This window comes from Elephas maximus, chromosome 8 (genome assembly GCF_024166365.1).
Source record: "Elephas maximus indicus isolate mEleMax1 chromosome 8, mEleMax1 primary haplotype, whole genome shotgun sequence".
Taxonomy (NCBI): Eukaryota; Metazoa; Chordata; class Mammalia; order Proboscidea; family Elephantidae; genus Elephas; species Elephas maximus.
In genome coordinates this window covers 65,966,417-65,989,070 of record NC_064826.1, presented here as the reverse complement: position 1 = coordinate 65,989,070, position 22,654 = coordinate 65,966,417, and the positions used below count along the sequence as shown (strand labels likewise).

At 39.6% G+C, this 22,654-nt stretch overlaps 1 protein-coding gene across 4 annotated transcripts in view; it reads right to left on the bottom strand.

Annotated features, from left to right (window-relative positions):
* DYNC1I1 (dynein cytoplasmic 1 intermediate chain 1) overlaps window positions 1–22,654 on the bottom strand; it is a 325,120-nt gene that overhangs the window by 93,126 nt on the left and 209,340 nt on the right. For all 4 annotated transcript variants that reach the window (XM_049893292.1, XM_049893295.1, XM_049893293.1 and 1 more), the window contains one exon: window positions 16,414–16,539. In XM_049893292.1, coding sequence (XP_049749249.1) covers window positions 16,414–16,539 — 126 coding nt within the window. The remainder of the gene's footprint in view (window positions 1–16,413; window positions 16,540–22,654) is intronic.

Sequence of the window (22,654 nt, the reverse complement as noted above, 5' to 3'; positions counted from 1 at the left end):
TGGTTAATGACCCCCTTCCCTCGGCTTTCTCCTATTCTCTTTCATTCACATTCCCAACTTTGCATCTCTCTTCTCATTTTCCTTTTTTCTTTCCGGGGAATGACCACCTCAAAGGATTAATTCAGAACAGGCAGCAGAAAATGGTAACAAGAGTGGGCAAACCAGGATGTGGATTTAGAATGAAGAGGTATGTTAAAGGAGGAGAGTTACTTAAATGAAACATATGTTAAGAATATGGGTTTGTTGTTGATGGCATACCTGCTCCCTGCCATCCCACCCTGGCGGGAACAGCCTTCCAGGGCAAGCATTCCCTACTGGGATAATAAATAAAGCAGCTGGGGTGTAGATGGATCTGAGCAGTTCAGTGAGTTCCCTTTCCTCCCTGTCTGAAGCCGCCGCTGGTGGAACACAGGTGGCACTGAACAAGCTGAACTAGTGAAATGGGTAGTGGCCCCTCAGGCCCAGAACAGAGAGGATAGAATTCAGGCCCCAAGGAATCATGTTTGGACATACATAAATTCTAATAGGCTCTTGGCATTTATACCATACTTTGTCTTAACTGCTACTACATCATCTTTCTTACTTTGATACGTGTGAACTAGGCAGTAAAGATTCATGGGTCTTAAAAAATTGCGGTGCAAAGGTTTAGATTGTTTATCTTTGGGCCTATCTGTTATCAACCTAGGGGGATGGCAAACTTTGTTCTGTAGGTAAAAATGACCTACTTGCCCTATTTCTGCACTTTCATTCTTCCACATGAATCATATGTTGCAGCTCTGTATCACTGCAGAATTACGCACTCAGATATTGATATGAATTAGTCACACCTATGGTTTTTTTTTGTATGGTTGTTTTGGAAAACCCTGGTGGCACAGTGGTTAAGTGCTACAGCTGGTAACCAACAGGTGGGCAGTTCAAATCCACCAGGCGCTCCTTGGAAACTCTATGGGGCAGTTCTACTCTGTTCTATAGGATCACTATGAGTCTGAATCGACTTGACAGCACTGGGTTTGATTTTTTGGTTTATGGTTGCTTTGAGCCAGAATCGACTCGACGATGCAACGGGTTTTGTTTTTGGTTTATAGGTGCAGTCAGTGATTCAAGAGTTTGGCTGCTAACCAAAAGGTGGGCAGTTTAAATCCACCAGGCACTCCCTGGAAACCTTACAGGGCAATTCTACTCTGTCTTAAAGGGTCGCTATGAGTCGGAATTGACTCGATGGCAAAGGATTTGTTTTGTTTTTTATAGGGCACTGAAGGTTTTCATTAGGAACTATTGTAGAATAGTGCTATTATTTACTTGCTCATTTATATCCTTCCCTACTTTAGAAAGGTTTTTTTAAAAAAATTTTAAAGATTTTGAGGACTATAGTAATGTAATATTATTTACGGCTTGAATTAATTCCACTGATAGACATGACTGAAAATTCTTGAGCCCCTCAGGATAATTATCCATGATACCGGCAACATTAAAAATAATCCATAGTTTTTGAGGGAAGTGTTTTTAGTTTTATTTTGGAATAATATAGATCTGAGAAGTACAAGGGCTCCTTTCCCATTTATTTTGACATTATTCCTGGGATACAAGTATTACTTAACTAGCTACGAAATTATTACAGAACAATAAAGTATAGCTACTTTTAAAGGAATCCTGGTGGTGCAGTGGTTAAGCACTTGGCTGCTCACCAAAATGTCAGTGGTTCAAACCCACCAGCCACTCTGGGGGGAAAGATGTGGCAGTCTGCTTCCATAAAGATTTATAGCCTTGGAAACCCTATGGGACAGTTCTACTTTGTCCTATAGGATCATTATGAGTTGGAATTGACTCTATGGCAATGGTTTTTTTTTTTTTTTTGCTTTTCCTTTAAGGAGCCCTGGTGGCACAAAACTTAAGCCCTTGGCTGCTAACTGAAAAGTTGGTGTTTGAACCCATCTGGCAACTCTGCATTGGTTTTTTTTTAGTGACTCTGCTGGAGAAAAGACCTGGCAACCTGCTCCCATAAAGATTACAGCCTAGGAAATCCTAGGGGCAGTTTTATTCCATCACACTGGGTTGCTATGAGATGAAAATTGACTCCACAGGACCTAACAACATAACTTTTCCTTTATACTGACTATGTAAAAGAGTATTTGCCAACTATGTGAACAGTGCTGGGGGGATAAAATTTAGAGAATACAGAGTTTATAAGTCCTTTAAGCATTTTATAAGCATCCATTTATGAGCTATGATATACAAACAACAAATAACTTTGAATTCTTCACTAAAGCAGACAGGGCTGTAATGTATGATTACTAGATTAAGTTATCACATAATCTTGATATGAATAAATTTTCACTTCTGAAACAGTATCCCAAATCAGCAGAGACCTGACCTATGAACATTTACATTTATACAAAGGATAGTTTGGAGGCCAAGTATTTAGAACCAAATCTGATCTGAAAACTGGGCTACTTTCTCCATGTCCCAATTTGGGACGTTTTATAGAACTTGACTGAAACGTCCCTCTTACAAAGGGGACAACATATTGTTATGTTGTTCTAAAGGTAGGAGATTTGTGTTACGCTTGTCTCAGCAGCTTTAAATATGTAGAGAAGCTAATCCGGGGAAATCCAGTTCCATTATATGAGAAATCTAGCCAAGCCCTCACAAAGGCAGCCACGAGCCTTAAAGGCAATGCCAGGAAACACACAGGGATCGTGGTCAGAAGTGTGGGATGGGAGCTGGGGGCTGGGGCACAGGTGGAGCTGCTCCTTCCCTGAGCGCTCTCCCCCAAAGTGAAGTCTTTGCAATGATTTTAATGGCAATCACCTGGCACAATGTTGGTATGCCTATGACAATTGCTAAAGGAAGTCAGGTAAGGGCAAAGATGGTAAACCATGCAAGGAAGTTGGTAGGGAAGGCAGGTTTTTTTTTTTTCCTAAATGTGTTCATTTCCTCTTCTCCAGCAACCCAAAGCCAGCTGTCCAGCTCCTAGACTTGCCCCACTTGACACTGGAACATGGCTGTGCCTCTCTGATAAGCAATTGTTTAGGATGGAATGCCATTCTAATGCAAGCACACTGGGAAACCCCCCAGCACTGGCCAGAGGTGGAGTAGTTTGCCCTGGGACAGGAGCATGAGAGATGTTCAAACAAGGCTGGTGATGACTTGGTAAGAGAAGATGCAATCGTTAGCCGTTATTCAGTCATTGATACAATTCCACTTATTTAAAAAAGGATTAGAAGAAACAAAATATAATCACAGGTTGCAGATATTAAGTGGGTATGTATACAGAACTATTGACTGGTCATTAAGATTGGCTAATAAAATATCTGTCTGGCTAAAAGAAAATTAAATTTTATCATGGAAATCTTCATGAATCCACACAAGTTCTCTGCACAGAGGTCTCTCCACTCACCCCTACATCTTTTGTTTTTTGTGTATTTGCTGCCAAAGAAGTACATTTGCTTTGATCATGGACCTCTCTCCAGCAATTAAAAGCCACAATTCCAGTTTTTAGGCTTAGAAAGTGCTCAAAATATGTTACTTTTAGGGGGAATTAAATACTGTGCCACTTTTGAGAGTCAAGCCCTTCTAAGCCCAGGAACTAATGTTTGCAAACTTCTGATTTCTACTTTTGTAGGCTGTCTGTCTCCTGTTTTCCCTTTATTGATTTTCTGAAAGGCTTTGAGCCCTTGGGTGAACATTCATCTGGGGGCAATTTTAACACACCGCTGAAGGCTTTCACTCATGCTGCAGGTAGCATGCATGCTAAAACACATCCTTAAATTAATATTGTTCCTATATACAAATTCTTCTCTGGGAGCTGTTTGCCTGTCGCCCCACTGTGGGAGCAGAGGGCGAGTACTACTGATTTCAGACACAAGAAAGGGGACAGTGAAGGTCAGGTTTTTAGTGATGGAGACTGCCAGGGATTGGGGTAACTGTTATACATCCTGTGACAGAGAGCAGTGTGCGACGCCCCTGTTCACACAGAGCTCCTACCAAGATTAAAAAACGCATGTAAGGCAAAATAATTTGCTAACACGAAGCCCAAAAGCACTCCTTTTTTTTTAGAAAAAGCGTGTGTAGTGGAATAAGCTGAAAAAGCCAAAGGAAAAACTCGGGCGTTTGCTTTGCTGCTTATCAGCTGTTAACAGCAAGGTGAAGGGACCCTGGCAACACTTTGAGGGCTTCAGGAATATTTTGGTTTCTCTCTGCATCATGCTCCGGAATTATTTTTTCATGCTGCCTCTGTAACACGACCTCTTTACATAGTATATCTCAGGAAATGACAATTGGCTGTCGAATCCCATACAAATTGATTGGATGTGACAGCTTAAAGGAATAAATATCCCACCGAGAAGAAAGTTTTACTTATATTCTTGCATTTTCAATTCTCTTTTATCCTTTCTTAGTTAATTTTATTACTTCAATTAGATCATTTAAAAATCAACACATCACATACCAACCTTCCCTAAGAGCAATACTCAGATTTGATGGTTTTTCTGATACACAGGATAGGGTTTCAAATTTGCATTATTTTATCTACTGAATTAACTATGAATTCTAAACCAAACTAATGCTGCCATGTGTTTTTCAACATGGCTAATCTAAACCATCTGGAGAGGCACGGTTTTGCAAAGGCATCCCTTTCAGGACACTCTGTGGATTTTGTCACTGCTTGAGGTTTTGGCAAACCATCAACATTACTATAATTCTCTTTTATGAAATATAGCGTTTGACTAGGATTTTAGAGTTTTGGGGTATGTGTATGTGTGTGTATTAATGTGAGTACTTGCATCCAGTTTTTGCTCCTGTTCCTTTCATTTTCCAGGCAACTATATTTATAACAAACTTATTTTGAAGAAATACAGGTTTTTTCATTTTTAAGGAATGCTCAAAATTAATTTCAATTATTCAATATAATATCAAAGTTATCAGAGAAGCAAAAAAAGATTGTTAAGTAACCTACCTTATTGTACATAGGTGCTGGAGATATTTTGTAAGCAACTCAATGGAGAAAACATACAATATTTTATGAACAACAACAAAAAAGTGAAGCTAGAAAATGATATGGCAACAACAATTTGTAGTAAGACATGAACTCAATATAATTATGAGATTAAAATTAAAATGCAACTAAGCCAAATCTTTTGTCCAAGAAAGGCAACACCTTGTTTAATTCTTTAGCTAATAATGAACATGTCACTTAAAAATGAGTAATCAGATGTAAGCGTGATTCAACCTAAAGTAAAGAGGGTGTGTCACCACAAAGGTTAAAAAACTTTCTCCAGAAGTGAAGATGATGATTCTACTTCCACAAATTCTCTTTAATAATGTATGTTTTCAAATAATTTAAAAAATTAATCAGTTTCTTGCTAAGAATAACTCTCTGAAATGAATTAAAATAACATGACTATTAGGGAATAGGAAAGTCTCTGTATTTATTAGTAACACAGTACGTTCAAACAGTCCTTTTATCAAATGATATTAGAACTTAAAGATGCCCAAACAAAGCAGAAAGTTTATGTCAAGTTTACTGAGAGAAAAAAAAATATATATATGTTTTAGAAATAGGTGGTCTGAAGTCTAGAGGTGGCTCCTTTTGTAGACTATAAAGAAGTTGAACCAATGTCCAGGCATCGCACACAGAGATGGGTGGGACCTTAGTAAATTGCTGGCGCCACATCACAGCCCACCCTCTGCTGCTTACTACTTCTTTTCCTGAAGCGAGGTCCCCCACACACATATTCTGAGAGATGATGTTGCCCTTCTGTGACTTCTCTTTCCTTTCGCACTACCTGGTATTCTTTTAAACCTACTTTTGCCTATATAAAGATTCTGTCTGAGCCATATAATTGTAAGGATAAAGAAAAAGCACACTCTGATATTCCAGAGAATGAGAACTCTCCTCCTAGGGCTCTATGGGAGGGACGGCTCTTAACAGAGATGCTAACATTGGTCTTAGATGAATGTAGAGAACATCTGTCAGTCCCATCTTCCTTACTCTTGCTTCAGGATGGGTTAGGCTATTCTTCTCTACCTAAAATGGTAAGCTAGTTTGTGCAGCATTCAGTAGAGCCTACTGAACTATGGCTATAGTTGACGGTTTCGTTATGAACACTGTGCCTGAGTCAACACGGGTGCGGAAATAAGCAAGGAAGCCAAAAGGCTTTGCCTCATGCAACTGTACTTAGCATGTGGCACAAATACAGAAGCCGAGATGATGGTCGAGCCTTTCGCACCAATGCATCCTTACTCACCACCATGATGGTCTCCTAGGAGTGAGTAAATATTTCATCATTTAGTCATTCAGCAAATGGTTAAATGACTGGTATGAGAAAACTTTTGGAATTGTCTCAGACTCTCTCTTCACTTGGCACACATAAGAATCTGACTAATGCGAACAAGGCCCAGGCAACTAACATGATGGAGAGGAGCTGGCCAGATGATTAAAAATAGGGCATGGTGGGGACTGGGGCAAACTGAAGAGTTCTTCTGGAGAGTAGACAGCCACTTCTCAGCTTCAGCCAATTTTTGCCATGACAGCCTGGCCATAGTAGGGGCCCCAAAATTATGTTGAATGAATGAATGAATGAGTGAGTGAATGGGGCTATGGTAGGTGAAACTTCTTTGGGAATCTATCCAAGCAAGAAAAATAAAAAATTCCAAGGTTTAAGCTCCCTCTCATGTGACTATCATGCAATAAGAGTGAAAGAATCAAATATAAAGAGAATACTTCTATCTTTTCAAATCATGTTTACCTATATTATCCCTTTTATCCACAATAATCCTAAGAGCTAAGCAGAACCCCCATTAGGGGAAGAGAAGGGAAGGACATTTAGGGAACTGCAATGCTGGGGGTCTATGCCTACAATATATGTGCACAGTAATAAGGCACAGCAAACAATAATAAGAGTCTTAGATTGTTTTTGTGATAACATTAGGGTTTGGCTTGATCACCTGACACATGACATGGCAAGAAAAATAAAATGAGCTAAAAACCAGTTTTTTGAGAAGTGTATTCTCATGGCATCCTCTTCAAACAGATCAGGGGATTGTTTGTGAGGTATATAACTGCCTTCATGTGCTGATCTCAGATGAGGAATTGTCTGTGATACAATTTCTTTGTTATAATCCTGCTGAAAATTTCCCTAGATGTATTCCAACTTTTAATTCTGATTCTTCTTGTGTTACTTTTTGGAGAAGATTCCAGAAAGAGCGTTGCTAAAGAATGAAAGACGGCAAGGCAGTTTCTCTGCTTCCAGCTTCCTGGGCCAAAACAGAAAATGAAGGTCCTGCTGTTTTATTTAATAAGAATCAGTGTCTAGTGCAAGCCTCCATCCCCAGACCAGTCATACTCAATTGGCATAAAAGAAGTGTTTCCCAATGTCTGCATTTCATTTTAGCATGTACGTTTAAGCTCCGTACGCCTTTCCTCATGGCACAAAACAGCACTGCTGTGCTGCTTTTCGTCTGTCTGATCAATATAATTTGTATGGTAACTTTTATGAAAGAGCCTTATTTTACCTTTTCAGCATCTACACGAATGTTCCATAATTTTATACTTCAAAATATTTATCACAATCTGTACAACACTGGTTAAGGTTTCCTTTTGTGTGTTTTCCCATCTAGAGGTGCAAGAAGCCTCAAATTTGAAAACTATTTGGGTCATCCTTACATTAGTTAGAATATTCTTGACCACGATGCAGAGTTTATTTTCCAATTATTAAGCACCTCTTAAATCCAAACCCGTTGCTGTCGAGTCGATCCCGACTCACAGCGACTCTATAGGACAGAGTGGAACTGCCCCTTAGGGTTCCTAGGGAGCAGCTGGTGGATTCCAACTGCCAACTGTTTGGTTAGCAACTGTAGCTTAGTAGCTCTGAGCCTCTGCGCCACCAGGGCTCCAAGCACCTCTTAGGTGTTTTCATTTTATTGCTCCAGGGACTCACATTGAGTATATAGTACTAGCTGTCAAAGAACTTTCTATTCTTTCAACCCCTTGTTGTTTTTGACCTCCAATGAAGAACCAGTTCTCAGCACATCCAAGAGAAAAGCCCAGAAAATGCCTTTTCCTTTTTATCACCAGGGCCATAAGAAACTTACCTTTCATTTTATTAGAAACAAAACAAAACAAGAAAACTTTAAGACAAATTCTAACACTTCTCTGGTCATAACATAAACAAAACCTGTGGCCCTCGAGTTAATTCTGACACATGGGGGCCCCATGCATTACAGAGTAAAGCTGCTCCATGGGGTTTCCTTGGCTGTAATCTTTATAGAAGGAGCCCTAGTGGCACAAAGGTTAAGTGCTTGGTTGCTAACAGGAAGGTCAGTGGTTCCAACTCACCAGCAACTCTGAGGGAGAAAAGACCTGGCAATCTGCTCCCATAAAGATTATAGCCCAGGAAACCCCATGCAGCAGTTCTACCCTATCATATAGGGTCGTGCTAAGTCAGAATCAACTCCAGGGCACACAACGACAATAATCTCAACAGAGGCGGATGGTGCGGCCTTTCTGCTGTAGCACCACGGGTGGGTTTGAACCACTACCCTTTTGGTTAGCAGCTGAGAGCAAACCATTTGAGGGGCTTTTCTGGTCATCGCACACCATAGAAAATTAATTTAAATGAATTTATATCTTTATGCCCATCGCTGTGTTGTAAATTTAGAATATGGACTACAATCTGGGTGGGATGGGGGTGGGGAACAAAAGTTGATAGAAGAAAGAAATCAAGTTCATTTAAATAAACCCTGCAATTGCATTAGAGCCTGGAGGTGTCTTCTTTTCCTGGGATCAGTAAACACAGCAGCAAAGCCTCTGAGACTCACCCACAGCCTCTCAGCAGTGTGGTCAGCTAGGAATGGAGCTGCAGGTTCCCACTTGCTGTCCCCTCATCTGACCCCCAGACCACATTCCCTCTTGTGTTACCATCGCTCCTCACAGGCGGAACTCTCCTGGAGGTCGGCGGGAACCTCCTGTAAAACCAAATGCTGGACAACAGAGGCCGTGAGTTGCACTCTAATCCATATCCTTTACGGAATCTTAATGAGAAGTGAAGCCACATGTAGGAAAAAAAGTCAACCGAGGATTTTAAACCCTGGCACAGAAGGTGTTAGTTCCTATTGCCCCTCTTCGCATTCAGCTTTCCCCCTGAAACAGTGAGGGCTTCAGGTCATTGTCAGTTTCAGGTCATTTTCAGATAATCCTTAAAAACAGAATGCCAAGGACAAAGAAACCAAATCAGGAAAAAAAAAATAAAAGTAAAAATAAAAACCCTCTGACCAAACCAAGCCTCTAAATATAGCTTTTCCACTTACCTCAATGCAGATAATTCTAAGATACATATTTCTGATTCTATTCATCCAGTTTAAAAGAGAAGGACCACACCAGGGTAAGCAACGCAGGGTGGTCAGACACATAACCTAATGACAGTGTGCGGAAACCACTACAGAAGATGGCAGGAGTGTTGCCAGATTGTGCGGTGGCGTTGAGTGGCTGATTTCTATGCAGAGTCCACCGATATTTTTCCAAGTATGGATGGCTTTTATTGAAATTAAAATAGAAAATGCAGAACCAGAGCCCACATAAAAATTCAGTTTAGTAAAGGCAAGAAACTGCCCAGGCAAATAGAAGGTATTTGGCCTTGCAATTCATAATAGAGAAAAAGTAGCCTTCACACTGAAATCTTTTTATGATTAGGCTAAAAGCCTGTCAATTCTTGCAAAGGAACACTGATCTGATGTCTGTTTCTTGTGCATTTGCTTTCTAGTGCCTGAAACGATGGCAAGCCACTGACGCTTTTCAGAGCCATTAGATTTGTTAACAATTATACACTTATGAAAAAATAGTAAGAATTAGCAAGGATTGGTGGAAAATGGATAATTAATGCAATTATTCCAAAATTATAAAATACAATCCTCATAAGGCACCCTTTGCTTCTATCTATCCCCAGACCTCTTTACTAAGCAAACGGATCATATAATCTTTGAAATTATTGAAACATCACAGCAGAATGTGAAAACAAATAACATTTCAAACTGTACTTGATCCATTGAACAAATGTCTAGAAAGGATGAGTTGTAATAAACAAGTTTTGCCCAAAGATCAGAAATGATCTAGAAGAAAATTATAGGTCAGTGAGTGGGGTTTTAATTTTTCTCATGTACATTTTTAATTTTGAGGGCTCTCTAAATTCCCCTTTATGTTCAGAAGGTGGTAAACATAGCCACCTCTAGGACCATACTTGGGCCATCTTGTATCTAATTCAAGTCTTATAAATGGTCGGCTGCCAAAAAATACACCTCAAATGAATTATACAGCCATTGTTATAAATTCCTAAGGTTGCCTGTCCCTTTAGAGTACAGCTGGGAGATGGCATGATGTAGGTGGTAGAATAAGCGCTGTGTGAAGTCAGAAAACCTCAGTCCTAGTATTGGCTCTACTGCTTACCAGCTGGGTCAATCTTAAAGTGTGAATTCTCTCAACTGTAAAAGGAAAATAATAACATTTTTTTCTAACTTCCTGTTGCAAGGACCAATGAGATCAAGTAGGCAGAAGTGTTGGGAAAATGTAAAATACAGACAAATGTAGGTATCTCTATAGCTATTGCAGTTGACATTCGTGCATACTATCCAAACTGTCTTATTATTTTTTCCCCTCCACTTAATCTTCACGCACAAATTCATCTATGACTTCTTCATTCCCAACCTCTGACTGTGCAAGGGCTTCTAATTTGGTCTACTACAACTCAGGCACACTCAGTATTAGAGTGATTTTGTTTTATTTTGGCAGCCATTGATATTTACCTGCTTTTATTCCAACTTCATGGATACCGACTATGTCAATGTGCTTGCCAATGCACAATGTCCCCATGTCATGGTCTTGAGCTCTAGCTCCCAGCAATAGATGAGTATAGGGAGGGGGAAGACAAGGATAGTTAGGTAGAAAATTTCCCAAATGGGGTCAGGTAGGACTAGGAGATCAGCATCAGAGTAAAAAAGGAAAGAAATACCACTCCAGTTTGGGTCAAGGAGGAAAAGGGGATTGTGGAGCTGAGAAGAAAAGTCCTACACTTCCAACTAAAGGAGCCAACTAGATTTGGCACTTTCCCAGCTCCTTACCTCATCGCTCCTCTGTATACATGTCTTTATTCCAGTGGTTCTCAATTCCTATTGCATATTCAAATCACTTGGAAAGCTTTTACAAATGCCCAGACCATACTCCAGGCTAATTAAATCAGAATCTCTCTTGGTGGAATCTGGATATCAGTATTTGTAAAAGTTGCCCTGGTGATTTCAGTGACCAGCTAAGGTGAAGAAACAACTCTGGTCCATTTCTTCTCCCTATCACACACACACCTGCATGTGTTATCTGGCTGAGTCCCCTACTCATGCAGTGTGAGGCAATGGGAAGAACATGGATTTTAGAGTGAAAATGAGCTGCCTTCAAACCTGGGTTTGCCACTCACAGGAACCTGCCCTAGTTTTGTGACTTCTCTGAGTCACAGTTTCTCATCTGGGGGCACAGGGAATAATAGGAGTTTACGATAATGAATATAAAAAGTAGATTCTCAATACATGCAAGTTCAGTTCTTTATGCAGAGTCAATGTCACAGAGACACTCTCCATGTCCCCAAATTAACATTTTCCTCACCTCTTAGCAAAGCTCCCATTCACTTGATGTCTAATAATTTCCCTTCTCAAGAACAGATTTGATGTGCTGAATACTAATGACTGAAGACCAGACAAGTTGTGGAATGACATCAAGGACATCATACATGAAGAAAGAAAGAGGTCATTAAAAAGCAAGAGAGAAAGGAAAGACCTAAATGGATGTCAGAAAAGACTCTGAGACTTGCTCTTGAACATCGAGTAGCAAAAACGAAAGGAAAAAATGATGAAGTAAAAGAGCTGAACAGAAGATGTCACAGGACAGCTCAAGAAGACAAAGTATTATGATGACATGTGCAAAGACCTGGAGATAGAAAACCAAAAGGGAAGAACATGCTCAGCATTTCTCAAGCTGGAAGAACTGAAGAAAAAGTCAAGCCTCGAGTTGTAATACCGAAGGGTTCTATGGAGAAAATTTTAAATGATGCAGGAACCATCAAAAGAAGATGGAAGGAATACACACTGCCACTGTACCAGAAAGAATTGGTCAACGTTCAATCATTTCAGGAGGTAACATATGATCAGGAACTGATGGTACTGAAGAAAAGTCCAAACTGCACTGAAGGCATTAGCAAAAAACAAGGCTCTGGGAACTGACAGAATACCAATTGAGATGTTTCAACAAATGGATGCAGCACTAGATGCGCTCACTTATCTATGCCAAGAAATTTGGAAGACAGTTACTTGGCCAACTGAGTGGAAGAGATTCATATTTATGCCTATTCCCAAGAAAGGTAATACAACTGAATTTGGAAATTATCAAATAATATCATTAACACTACATGCAAGCAAAACTTTGCTGAAGATCATTCAGAAGCGGCTGCAGCAGTGTATTGACAAGGTACTACCAGAAATTCAAGCCAAATTTAGAAGAGGACGTGGAACCAGGGATATCTCTGGTGATGTCAGATGGATCCTGGCTGAAAGCAGAGAATACCAGAAAGATGTTTACCTGTGTTTAACTGACTATGCTAAGGCATTCAACTGTGTGGATCATAACAAATTATGGATAACATTGCAGAGAACGGGAAGTCTGGAATACTTAATTGTGCTCATGAGGAATCTGTACATGGATCAACAGGCAGTTTTCCAAACAGAACAAGGGGGTACTGCATGGTTTAAAGTCAAGAAAGGTGTACATCATGGTCGTATCCTTTCACCATACCTATTCAATCTGTATGCCAAGCAAAAAATAATCTGAGAAGCTGGACTATATGAAGAAGAACAGGGCATCAGGACTGAAGGCAGGCTCATTAACAACCTTTGTTATGCAGATGGCATAACCTTGCTTACTGAAAGTGAAGAGGACTTGAAGCACTTACTAATGAAGATCAAAGACCACAGCCTTCAGTATGGATTACATCTCAACATAAAGAAAACAAAAATCCTCACAACTGGGCCAATAAGGAACATCATAATAAATGGACAAATTACTGACATTGTCAAGGATTTCATTTTACTTGGATCCACGATCAACAACCATAGAAGCAGTAGTTAAGAAATCAGAATATGTATTGCATTGGGCAAATCTGCTGCAAAAGACCTCTTTAAAGTGTTGAAAAGCAAAGATGTCACCTTGAGGACTAAGGTGAACCTGGCCCAAGCCATGGTGTTTTCAATCACCTCATATGCATGCAAAAGCTGGACAATGAATAAGGAAAACTGAAGAAGAATTGATGCCTTTAAATTTGGTGTTGGCAAGGAATATTGAATATACCATGGACTGCCAAAAGAATGAACAAATCTGTCTTTGAAGAAGTACAACCAGAATGCTCCTTGGAAGCAAGGATGGTGAGACTACGTCTCACATACTTTGGACATGTTATCAGCAGGGACCAGTTCCTAGAGAAGAACATCATGCTTGGTAAATAGAGAGTCAGCAAAAAAGAGAAGACCCTCAACAAGATGGATTGACACAGTGGCTGCAACAATGGGGTCAAGCATAGCAACAATTGTGAGGATGGCACAGGGCTGGGCAGTGTTTCGTTCTGTTGTGCATAGGGTTGCTATGAGTGGGAACTGACTCGACAGCACCCAACAACAACAAAGATAGTCACTCCAGGTGCATTTGCTGATTAGCCCAAAGAGATCTGGAATTAGTAGAACTTCAGAAGTTGCGGAAGAGATATTGGTATCCTGGATTGCTGTGGGGTGAGATCCAGGGGTCCTCGGAAGGTCCTTATTACTTTTGTGGTGCCCTTTCCTCCTCTGGAGAGGGTCAAAACTCTTTGTTTTTATACTGTCCCAGAGCTGGTCATACATTCTGACCCCTACAGTTAGATCAGTTTAAGAAAATCAGTGGCAGAAACCACATACTACAGTGGTATTCAGCAATTTGTGTTTTCATAAGTTTTTCTAAATGTTCCCTTTTAAGAACTACTTATCATTTATATCTGAGTAGCATAATCATGATTTTCAATCTCTTTAAGCATGTGTGTGGTTAACTTGAGTAGCTTTTGACACCTAAAGTCTGAGTCTTTGTGGTCTTTTGCTTATTCTCTTGATCAGCCTTATAGTTTGAAAGTGAAGATCATGATAGGAATTTGGGGAACTGAGATATTTTAGTTAGCCAGCATTTTGTGGTAAGTCTGGTGTGAATACCATGTTCAGATATTCTGGCCTTTTTTTTTTTTTAATTAATGCAGGCATTGAGTTTCTTCTAAAATTCATACATTGGACTTTTTAAAGGAACTAAAAATTAAATCAAATGTGTGGTGGTGAAATCTTTAGTGAATGATCCCACAGATACCAGGAGAGGAAAGAAAGGATGCCTTCTTCAATCAATACTAGCATTAACTATTGTTGTGTAATTAAACAGGTAATTTTTACATTTCAGGTAATTCCAAAGATGTCTGGGGTTTGCTTCTTTCCTCAGCATAATTATGCTCCTGCCGATCTATTCACTATGCAGTGTTGTGAATATTAAGCGTGTATCATCACATTGTTATTTCATAGGCTACCTGTTGTCAGCTAATAGAGTTAAAAAAATAATATGATGATAAATATAATGTACATTGATGATGAATATCATGCAATATGCTAATTCTTAGATTTTTTAAAAAATTTAAGATATGCTTCATGTAATATCAAAATAGTTTATAAAGCCCTGTTTTTCAAAAACATCTTCTTCTTATCCCATACCCCTTATAGTAGTTTCCTGGTAACTCAGCAAACCTCTTAACAATCTGAACAAAATTAGGATTTTGTGTTTCTATGTTTACAGAAAGAGCATATCAGGCTGACAAACTTGATAATCTAAAAAAAAAAAAAAGCGTTCTCATTTCAAAGGTTCAAAAATAAAGGTTATTTGCTATGCAGACCTAGTCTTCTTGTTGTTTTTGAGATAGCAAATTAGAAAAATATGGCCAGAGTTAGAGGTTACTCAATCAGGTTGAAGCTGGGACTTTTATTCCAGCAGCTCCTGTTCTCTAAATTATATCTGATAATGTTCTAAAGTCTAAACACATTTTAGTTCAAAAAGGTACTCAGCTCTTAGATATAAAATGGCACTAAGCTTCTGAACATCAACGGGCTAACTTACTCTCTTCAATGATGTATAGGCAGTCCCTGAATTACAAATGAATTCTGTCCCTAAGTTTGTCTTTAAGTTGAATTTGTATGTAAACCGGAACAGTTAGGTATGGTTCCTATCTAACATCAGTTGGTCAAATGTTTGTCTTAGTGTACAGCATATACTGCACATTTCTATGCATAAAAAAATTAAAGAAACACTTCCAGATACACTAAAACATCTTTAACATAATAATACAGTAATAATAATAATGTTTTGATGCATGTTGCAAAGTAGCACCCATTTGTTATTACAAACTACTGTGTGTACCTTGAATTTTTAATATAATAGGCTTTACTGGGGTTGGTTTTTAACTAGGGTTGTATGTAATGGGACGTTGATAACCTGGGGACTGCCTGTGTTTGTATTCAGAGTACTCCGCCACCCAAAACCTCTGAATTATAATATTGGAGGACCTGAAACTTTGAGTTGGACGGTTTGCTCTTCATTTTCCTGGGCATAATCACTGGATGGGGCATTATTAAAGAGGTTGGTATATTGGCCAATGCTGAGGCTGATTATTTAGGCAGAGTCATGGCAACAGAGCCAAGCTGAGTGTGCACAAGCGCAACATAGTTTCAGTCTGTACTATGCAGACAAATGTGTCAGGAGACAGAAGGAGTAAAATACCCCAAACTATCTAAAATTATCCTGCACTTGGAAGTTAGGAACAGCATCTACCTTTCTCAATAACTCAAGAAATATTGGTGGTAAGGCTTCCCCCACACCTGCTACAAAATTATTATTTGTAAAGCAAGATGGCATCTGTAAACTTAAAACTGGAGAAATCCCATTGAACCACATTTCAGGGAGAAGAAGGAGCTTGAAATGATAGTGCTCTGAGGATGTCCACGTGGGTGGGCAAGTATATGTTGCTGCTAAGCAGAGGAAGTGGTATACCACGATTTCTTCATAAGTGTGAGGTCTTTATAAATTCATCCTCATGGGAACTGTTTTAAATAGAAAGAAGATGATACACAGTCCCCAGCTAGGCTTCCTAACTGTTTGAGGAGGGTTGCAACTTTCTCAAAACATTAGGTTACTCTGGGGGATTTTTCCAAAATTGTCAACAATTCCACTCTTAAACTTAGTTCTTCCTCTCACTCTGAGACAAATGTCATGCAGCATAAGCTACATTTGGTCTAGTAGGAGATGTAAGTTATTTTTACTATGCTGATTCCTACCTGACAGTGGAAGATGTACTCTGGTGTGGTTTTCTTAAACTTCATATTCCAAACCAAGGCCACTCCATCTGGTTCATGAGGAGCATCTTCATTGTTGTTGTAGGAAGCGACCATCAGCTCAGGGTACTAAATGGAAGAGATCACAAGGATGGATCATGTCAAGATGACAATCGAAGAGAAACTTTCTTATTTTTACACACACATACTATATAAAAATATATAACATACCTTTAAATGTTTTTTTTTCTTTTTTTTAAGTTGTAGCACACTTAATGCCATTTTACTGCCTCAGCCTACTGCAATCTGGATTCTGTCTCCAACGCTCTGCTTGTGCTTGCCATAGTCACCAGTAGCTGCAAACACTGCTTGACGTCTCTGCATTATCTAACACTTTGGGCTACTCCTTCCTTTCTCGTATATTGGCTTCCATTGCATCTTCCTCTCTACTGATTTTCTTCTCTGATCACTCTTCTTGGTCCCTATGAGTACTTTTTCTCTTATCTATGTCTAAAATGGCAATATTCTACAGGGGACCATTCTCTGCGCTCTTTTTTGGTTCTACACATTCTCCCTGGGTGACTTCATATGTTCCAGCGGCTTTAATAGGCATTAATATGTTGATAATTTTCAAATCTATATCTCTAGGCTTGATTTCTCTTCTGGCTGCACCTTCTACTGGAGATTTCTCATGCTGTTCGTAGACACATCAGAGGCAGCACAAAGAAAATGAGCACACCTTCCACACAAAATATACTGCTCTTCCAGTGTTTCCTGCTTTCGTGCCTTGCTCTCATACTCACCTAGCTGTCCAGGCCAGACACCCCATATTCATTTATATTCCTTCCTCTCTCTCACCCCCACATACTGTGTTTCACTACTTCCCCAGTGTCTTTCACGTGCATGTTTTTTTTCCATCCTTAAGATCAGAGCGTCCTAAATTAATTTCTTGTCTGGATGAAGGTAACAGCCTCCTAAATGGCTTTCTCCTGCCAGGCTCGCCAGGCCCCACCTCCTGCATTTTTTATCTTTTGTCAGGATGACTTTACTAAATATACATTTGGCTAGATCACTCCCCTGCTTATTAAAATACTTTCAATGGTTCTCCATTACTTTCAAGGCAAAATCAAGGTCATATAGGATCCTTCATGATCTATCATTTTCTACCTCCTCTGCTTACTCTTTTACAACCTGCCCCATCCCCACCCCTATGTCCGTACCTCACTGGGCTAGTTATGAGGTACTCAGGTACAGCCTCTGTACCTATGAGTCCAATACTCTCATTGGAATGCCTCCCCTCTGTTTTTTACTTTTTTTTTTTTTTTAATTCATCCTAAAGACTCAACACAGGCATCAAGCCCTCCAGACCCTAGCTATCCAAACTCCCTGGCCTCTTATGGGCTCCATTAGCATTATGGGCACCTTCCTATTAAGCACTTGCCAAATTGTATTAAATCCCCCTATTAAGTACTTGCCAAATTGTATTAAACTGTATTATGGAATTTTTTCTATTTCAGAGTAGGGATTTTTTTTTTTTTTTTTTAACCTCTGAAATCAGGTTCTAGTAATTCCTAGCATAAGAAAAACTTGTGCCAAAATCTGCCAGATTACAAACACTCCATTTTCTTTCAATAACTCCATGCTCGGTGGAAAGGCCTTATATTTTGTTGTTGAACAATGTCAGTAACTAAACTAAGCTCAAGAGACACAACCAGTGAAATAACAAGGTGGACACTACAGTGAGGCTAGGTATAAGAAATACCTACTCACCCTACGTGAACTCAGTCCTGAGTGTTACTAAATACACTGAGGATGAATCTTGTGGGAGGCATTTCTGCATTAGAATGGATTTCATGAAAACACCCCTCCTCCCTGGCATTCCCATTGGGGAGCCCTATTAGCCACAGCATCAGGATTAAAGCAGACCATATCACTCTCTTCCCATAGATAATGTAATTTTTCTTTTCTTTTGCACAATGTTGTATATATGTTTGCCAGGAGATTGTCCTTATAAATTTAAACTCTTACTTTTTTTTTTTCCTATCAAAAATAATTGAAACTGTGTCTTCTGTGTGGTTTTATTCATTCTTTTGGTGCCCTCAACTTAAGAAAGCTGCAGACAGTTAACAACTTGCTGGTTGGCGAAGAGGAAGTATAAGCATGCAATCATACACATGTATGCGGCCACCAGGGGAAGTAATCATTCTTTATTAGAAAACACTTCTCAGTGGATGAATCAAAGGCCTATTAAGAAAGGCCTTTGATTCAAAGCCCATTCAAAGAAATTAACATCCAGATAAACACAGTCGTCTCCAGACAGTCCATCTGAAGTTTAACTATGTCACATGTGAAAAAGCAACTCTATAAACATTGACACTGCTACCACAGGGGCCAAGGAGCAGCCAGATGTGTCTGGGATAATATCCCACAGCTTCACATCTGGGTCTCATCGTTGGCACCCACTTGCAGCTTTTCTTTTTCCATTTTAAGAATATTTTAAATTATTTGGCTTTAAAGCTTCTTTAGAAAACAGGGAGAGTTTCAGTAGGATACCAGTGAAATGCCTTTAGGGCACTTTCTATAACTGGGATCTTAAGGCCTAAAGAGACTGTTTTAAATCCTATTTTATGCAAGTTTTTATAGTTTCAAAGTCTCCTCTAGTGTATCTTTTTTTCATTGTTTGTTTCAACATGATTCAGTCACATTTTCTTACTCTCCAATGAAAGTCACTAACAATTATTTAAACCTTAAATGTTGTTAAAAATTCTGATTTTAAGGAGATCATGACTGATAATGCAATTTGTGATCATTTGATTACTCATGGGGATGGATTATCCAATAGTTACCATGGGAATTTTACCTGGAAATGTCAGATCTGCTCTCAAGCCCAGTTTGGTCTTAAAGAGAAATACCATCTAGCTTTTGTGGGAGGGGAAGGGAAAGGAACAAACATGTTTTAGTGTCCATTTATGCTCCAGACACTAAGCTGAGTGATATGTTAACTCGTTTGGTCCTTGTGACTCTTTAAAGTAGGCAAGAATCTCTGGATAAGTAACTTGTCCAAGACTCTGTTGCTCCTAAGTGATGAAGTGAGAAACTGGTTGGAATTCTGTTTGGATTTAAAGGCCACATCCTTTCCTGTCCACTGCAGCATATGTAAGGCATCATGCCAGGTGGAACGTGGGATAAGAACGTCAGTAATAACATGCTATGCTCTATAGGAACTCGTCATTAAGTAGAGAGAGGTAAGACACAGGTGCAAATAACTACAATCCAAACATAAAAGCAGAACACAATATGTACTAAAGGAGGTATAAACAGAGTTCCGACGGCAGTGGGTATAGAAGCAGAGAGGAGAAAATAATCACTTCCACTGAGGTGAGGTGTAGTAGGGAGAGGAATTAGAAGGGGCATCTGAAAAGAAATGAAACTTGACTTGGACTATGTCAAATAGGTAGGTTTTAGGAGAGGATGGAGAGGAGAGTATGGACAAGGGTACGAAGATGGGTACAAAAGATTCCTCTTGGATATCTGCCTGGTTGACAGGGATGTTCTTACCTTTGGAGATTGCCCCAATACACAGGTGTCTAGCTTCCCAGGGACAATTAATTAATTAATTAATTAATTAATTAATAGTAGTGTGGATACTTGACACAAGCTGGGTCAATTGCATTCTCTAGCTTTGCTTTTGTAAATTTTGAACTGAAACACAGAACCCGTGGGCTGGCAAACCACTCAGGATAATTAATGGCAGCATTCCATTGGTGATATCTCTCAAGATATCACCTTCCTGAGTCCAGTTGTTCACCCTTCCCTTGGATTTCCTAAGTACCCTAGTGGCTCTCCACTTTTTGCTTAAGTAGCCAGAGATAGTTTTATTAACCAATATGGTTAATAAAGAAGAACATGTTCAGAAGACATCAGACTGTATCGTTTGGCTGGGAGGCAGGTAATGTGAAGAGGTACAAAAGAAGAAAGGGCTAGAAACACCTTGGGACATGGTCCCAGAAGTCACTGAGCACTCTTAATACTATGAAGCATTTGTTAAGTACTTTTTATGTCCTGACAACTTTTTTTTTTTTAATTCTAAGTGCTTTAAATACACTAACTTATTCAATACTCTCAATAAGCTTGTGAGCTAGGGATTATTATTATCATCATTTTATGAATGAGAAAACATGCCAAGGGAAGATAGACAACTTACCCAAGGTCACACAGACAGTAAGTATATACTCTTTACAAAGAGTACTGTGGCAAATGTATTTAAAATGATTCAACAGAGTAGAGATTAGAGGTAGGGAGACCAGCTGAGAAGTTCTTTCTCACATAAGGAAGAAGTACAGGGTGTGGCATAAAGTAGCTGTCCAATACATGTTAATGGATTTGAACTGGAGTCTTATTGCTACTGTAAATTTGACTGGATTTGGCAACTAAATGAACTGTTAAAGAATACTGATGTTTGTACCTTGGATGACTGACTGCAAGGCTGGTAGATACAATTTAAATGTGGTATGTATGGTGGGAGTAAGATGATGTATCTGGTTTTGGACATTTCTGGAAAATCTGTCATGTAGTGTGTGGATAGTATTATTGACTCACTGAGCTAAAAAATCATCAATGGATGAGAAATTTAACATAATTCCCCAGATACCCAAATTTCTTCCAAGCAATGTTTGGCTGATATCTTGCAAATATTGCACGGTTAAAGTGGTCTATTCTAAGGAGCCCAGCTGAACAAAGCTATCTAGAAACCTTAGAGTTTCTTCATGTTTCTGCCCTCTGTTCTGTTTTGTTCCACTCACAAAATCATCCCAGGCATACATGCACTCTTGGCCTCCAAGACTGTCCCTCTCTCCTTCTTTTCTTTCTTAACATCATTAAGCTACATCTAGATCTATTCAGAAAGTGTCTTATTCCCATAAGCATGTAAACCTTGTCCTTTGAACCTCAGAGAAGTGTTGTGATGCAGGAGCTGGGGACTCCAATTCCTTGGTCTCATGTCCCATATTAAACACATTTTTCACAACTGCAAGTATCTTTCCCACCGTGTAAGTGGATAAGTGGATAGGATGGGAAAAAATAAATGCACTCTCTCCATGGTGGTGTTTTCTGCCTTTTCCAATTTCCCTTCCTGCACTGGGATCATCACACGGAACCCTGTGTGGAAAAAAATCCACGGGCAATAGGGCCCATCATACACAGACGTGTGGCAGGGACCGGCTCCACAGTGAACCTGCCCTGCCACCTCTGCAGAGAACTTTATCAGCCGACCTATCAGGCAACACAGTAGCAGGTACCTTTGAGGAATGTGTCAGATAAGGCTCCTGTGTAATTTCCAGACTCTGAACAAGTGAACCGTCTGAGCTAAATGTTTCCTCAGGCTTGAATCTGATTTTTGTGCACACACCCGAGCACTCACAGATCTCCCACACACTGGCGGGAGGCGCAGGCGAACCTTGTTTGTAGAAGTCGTGGCAGGATCAGATCACGCACCATACGCTTTTTTGTTTGGGTGCACAAGGAGGTTCGTGAGCGCAGGACACTCACCCACTTGGTGGCTGATGACAGTTCAGTTGTGTGGTATTATATTCCTCTTTAGTTCCCCTGTTCTCCAGTAGTATTAAACAGGGCTGTTCATATCACCCTAGATATGAAGATATGCCTAGAATGCCCTCTTCTCCCTTCATCTGTCTGAATCCCAGGCTTCTGAGAAACACTGTATGATAAGACCAGCTCCCAGCCTCCGCTGAACTCTGAGAGCACTCACTATCTGCTCCATATCATTTGGCACTTCCAAGCTCTCTTGGTTTCAGATTCATAAGCCCTTTGTGGGACGGAGTGATTAAAAGCATATGCCCTGAGTGCTATAAGACTTGGGTTCAAATTTTCTGCTCAACCACATCCTAGTTGAGTGACTTTTAGCAAGTTACTTAGATTTTCTGAGCCTCAGTTTTTTCAACTACAAAATGGAAATAATAATAATGATAATAGTAACAACGATGGCTGCCTCCTATGATTGTTAGAGAGTGAAATGAGAAAATGCTTTCTGAGCACTTGGTGTAGCACTCAGCATGTAAGAAACACAAAGTAAAAGCTAGCTATGATTATTATTCCCAATAAAAGCACAGTCTACAAGAAAACAGAAACTGTGCTGCCTGTAAGTGTCCAGACTTATCATATATTAGATTGACTTAAAAATGTAACCAGCAACTTCCAGGGGAACTCTTACAAGTTAAAGTTCCCT